The following is a 2228-nucleotide window of genomic DNA, read 5'->3' as shown; positions in this document are numbered from 1 at the left end:
CCTATCCCCTGCCAAATGCTGAGCCGCGTCTGGTGGTGACAGGGTCAGGTTGTGGATGGCGTTGCATCGGTGCGACCCAAGCGTATCGCAGCTGGCCCCTCGCTGCCCACTGGTGCGGGTAACCTGTGCGCCACCCCGAGGGGGATGCACCACGTGGCGACTGCCATGGTGGGAGCGGCGGTGAGGCGGCCTGCGGGGCGGGTGATTTGGTGGAGTTGGAGGCGGGGGAGGGGGGGGCTCTGCTCAGGTGGCCGGCTCGGCGCAGTTGCTGCAACGCGTGTGTGCCCACGGCTGCCTCGCACCACGCGATGGGGGCCCGGCGCCGGGACCGGGTAGCGTGGTGTCGAGCTCGTGCACCATGGCAAGATCGACATGTTGAACAAAAACGTCTCTCCCGTCTCGTCTGCTCCACTTGTATGCGATGGCTTTCCATATATATATATATATGTGTGTGTGTGTGCGTGTGCGCCTCCCCACGTTGTCATCCTGCCCTCTCCTCCTCGCATAGAATCACATTTGTCTCTTAAAGCAACAACACGGCAAGGTGAAAAGGGAAATATAAAAAAAAACGACAAGAAAAACACGTTAGTTCCCTCTCCCCTCCCTTCTTTCGGTTCGCTCCCTCACGTTATTCATTGTATTCCACCGATATTTCCTTTCAAACGAAGCAGTAAAACGCAACCGCTGTATACAAAAATAAAGAAGAGGGGGTGCAAGCCTGGCGTTTTTCATCCAGTCTCACGGGCACCCACCCAACCAATATCCGCAGCAACCACCACCCGCTCCCGTTCATCATGGAGCACGTGCAGCAGTACAAGTTCTACAAGGAGAAGAAGATGAGCATTGTGCTCGCCCCCTTCTCCGGCGGCCAACCGCACAGTGGGGTAGAGCTAGGTCCTGACTACCTTCTCAAGCAGGGACTGCAGCAGGACATGGAGAAGCTTGGATGGAATACAAGGCTCGAGAGGGTGTTCGACGGCAAGGCTGTTGAGGCTCGCAAGGCGAGCGATAATGGCGACAGGATCGGTCGCGTCAAGCGCCCGAGGCTGACGGCGGAGTGCACGGAGAAGATCTACAAGTGTGTGCGCAGGGTGGCCGAGCAGGGCCGCTTTCCTCTCACTATCGGCGGCGATCACTCCATCGCCCTCGGCACGGTGGCCGGCGTGTTGACCGTTTACCCGGATGCCGGCGTGATTTGGGTGGACGCCCACGCGGACATCAACACTATGTCTGGTACGGTCTCCGGTAACTTGCACGGCTGCCCCTTATCGATCCTGCTGGGGCTTGATCGCAAGAACATTCCCGAGTGCTTTTCGTGGGTACCGCAGGTGCTGAAGCCGAGCAAGATTGCCTACATTGGTCTACGTGCTGTGGACGAGGAGGAGAAGAAGATCCTGCACGACCTGAACATCGCCGCCTTCAGCATGCATCACGTGGACCGCTACGGTATAGACAAGGTGGTGTCCATGGCGATCGAAGCCATCTCGCCGAAGGGCACCGAGCCGGTGATGGTGTCATACGACATCGACACGATCGACCCCCTCTACGTGCCGGCGACGGGCACTCCCGTGCGTGGCGGCCTCTCTTTCCGAGAGGCGTTGTTCTTGTGCGAGCGTATCGCCGAGTGCGGTCGTCTTGTCGCTCTGGACGTGGTTGAATGCAACCCGCTCCTCGCCGCTACAGAATCGCACGTGAAGGACACCATCTCCGTCGGCTGCGCAATCGCACGCTGCATGATGGGAGAGACACTTCTTTACACCCCACGTAAGAGCGCCAAACTGTAGATGTGTGTGTGCGCGCTGCCTTCAAGCGTGTCTGCCGGCCTGTGTGTGTGTGTGTGTGACGAAAAGCGCTCATTTTAGCTGTGCGTTCCTTTTCGTTTTTGTGCTTTTCAACGATTCTTTTTCGTTAACCTTTTTTTTGGTCTTTTTTCTTGTTCTTCCTTCTACGTGTTTTCAAATCCCTCGTCCCCGCAAGCACACACACACACACGGATGCACAGAAAAAAGGAAGAAAACACACACGCACATGCGCATGTGTTCCTTCCAAGGCGTTGAACGATCGCTCGCGCGCACATCTTCGCGCACCCATATCTATATATATATATATATATATCCCTCTTTTACCTCAATCTTTCTATGTCAGTTCATCTCTGGATTTGGTCGAGGAGTCGTGTCCACGGGGGTGTAAACGCGCTCTGTGGGAATACGGAGTCAGGGGCGCATGCA

General features: G+C 56.6%; 1 protein-coding gene across 1 annotated transcript; it reads left to right on the top strand.

Annotated features, from left to right (window-relative positions):
* Nucleotides 1–794: 794 nt before the first annotated feature.
* On the top strand, nucleotides 795–1784 carry LINJ_35_1490 (arginase; the record flags this gene model as incomplete). The annotated part of the gene is made up of 1 exon (XM_001468931.1): nucleotides 795–1784. One exon carries the CDS (start codon nucleotides 795–797, stop codon nucleotides 1782–1784), a length of 990 nt encoding a protein of 329 aa, XP_001468968.1.
* Between the last annotated feature and the right edge of the window lie 444 nt (nucleotides 1785–2228).

This window comes from Leishmania infantum, chromosome 35 (assembly GCF_000002875.2).
Source record: "Leishmania infantum JPCM5 genome chromosome 35".
NCBI lineage: Eukaryota > Euglenozoa > Kinetoplastea > Trypanosomatida > Trypanosomatidae > Leishmania > Leishmania infantum.
The sequence above is the reverse complement of the archived record's forward strand: the minus strand, read 5'-3'. Positions and strand labels throughout refer to the sequence as shown.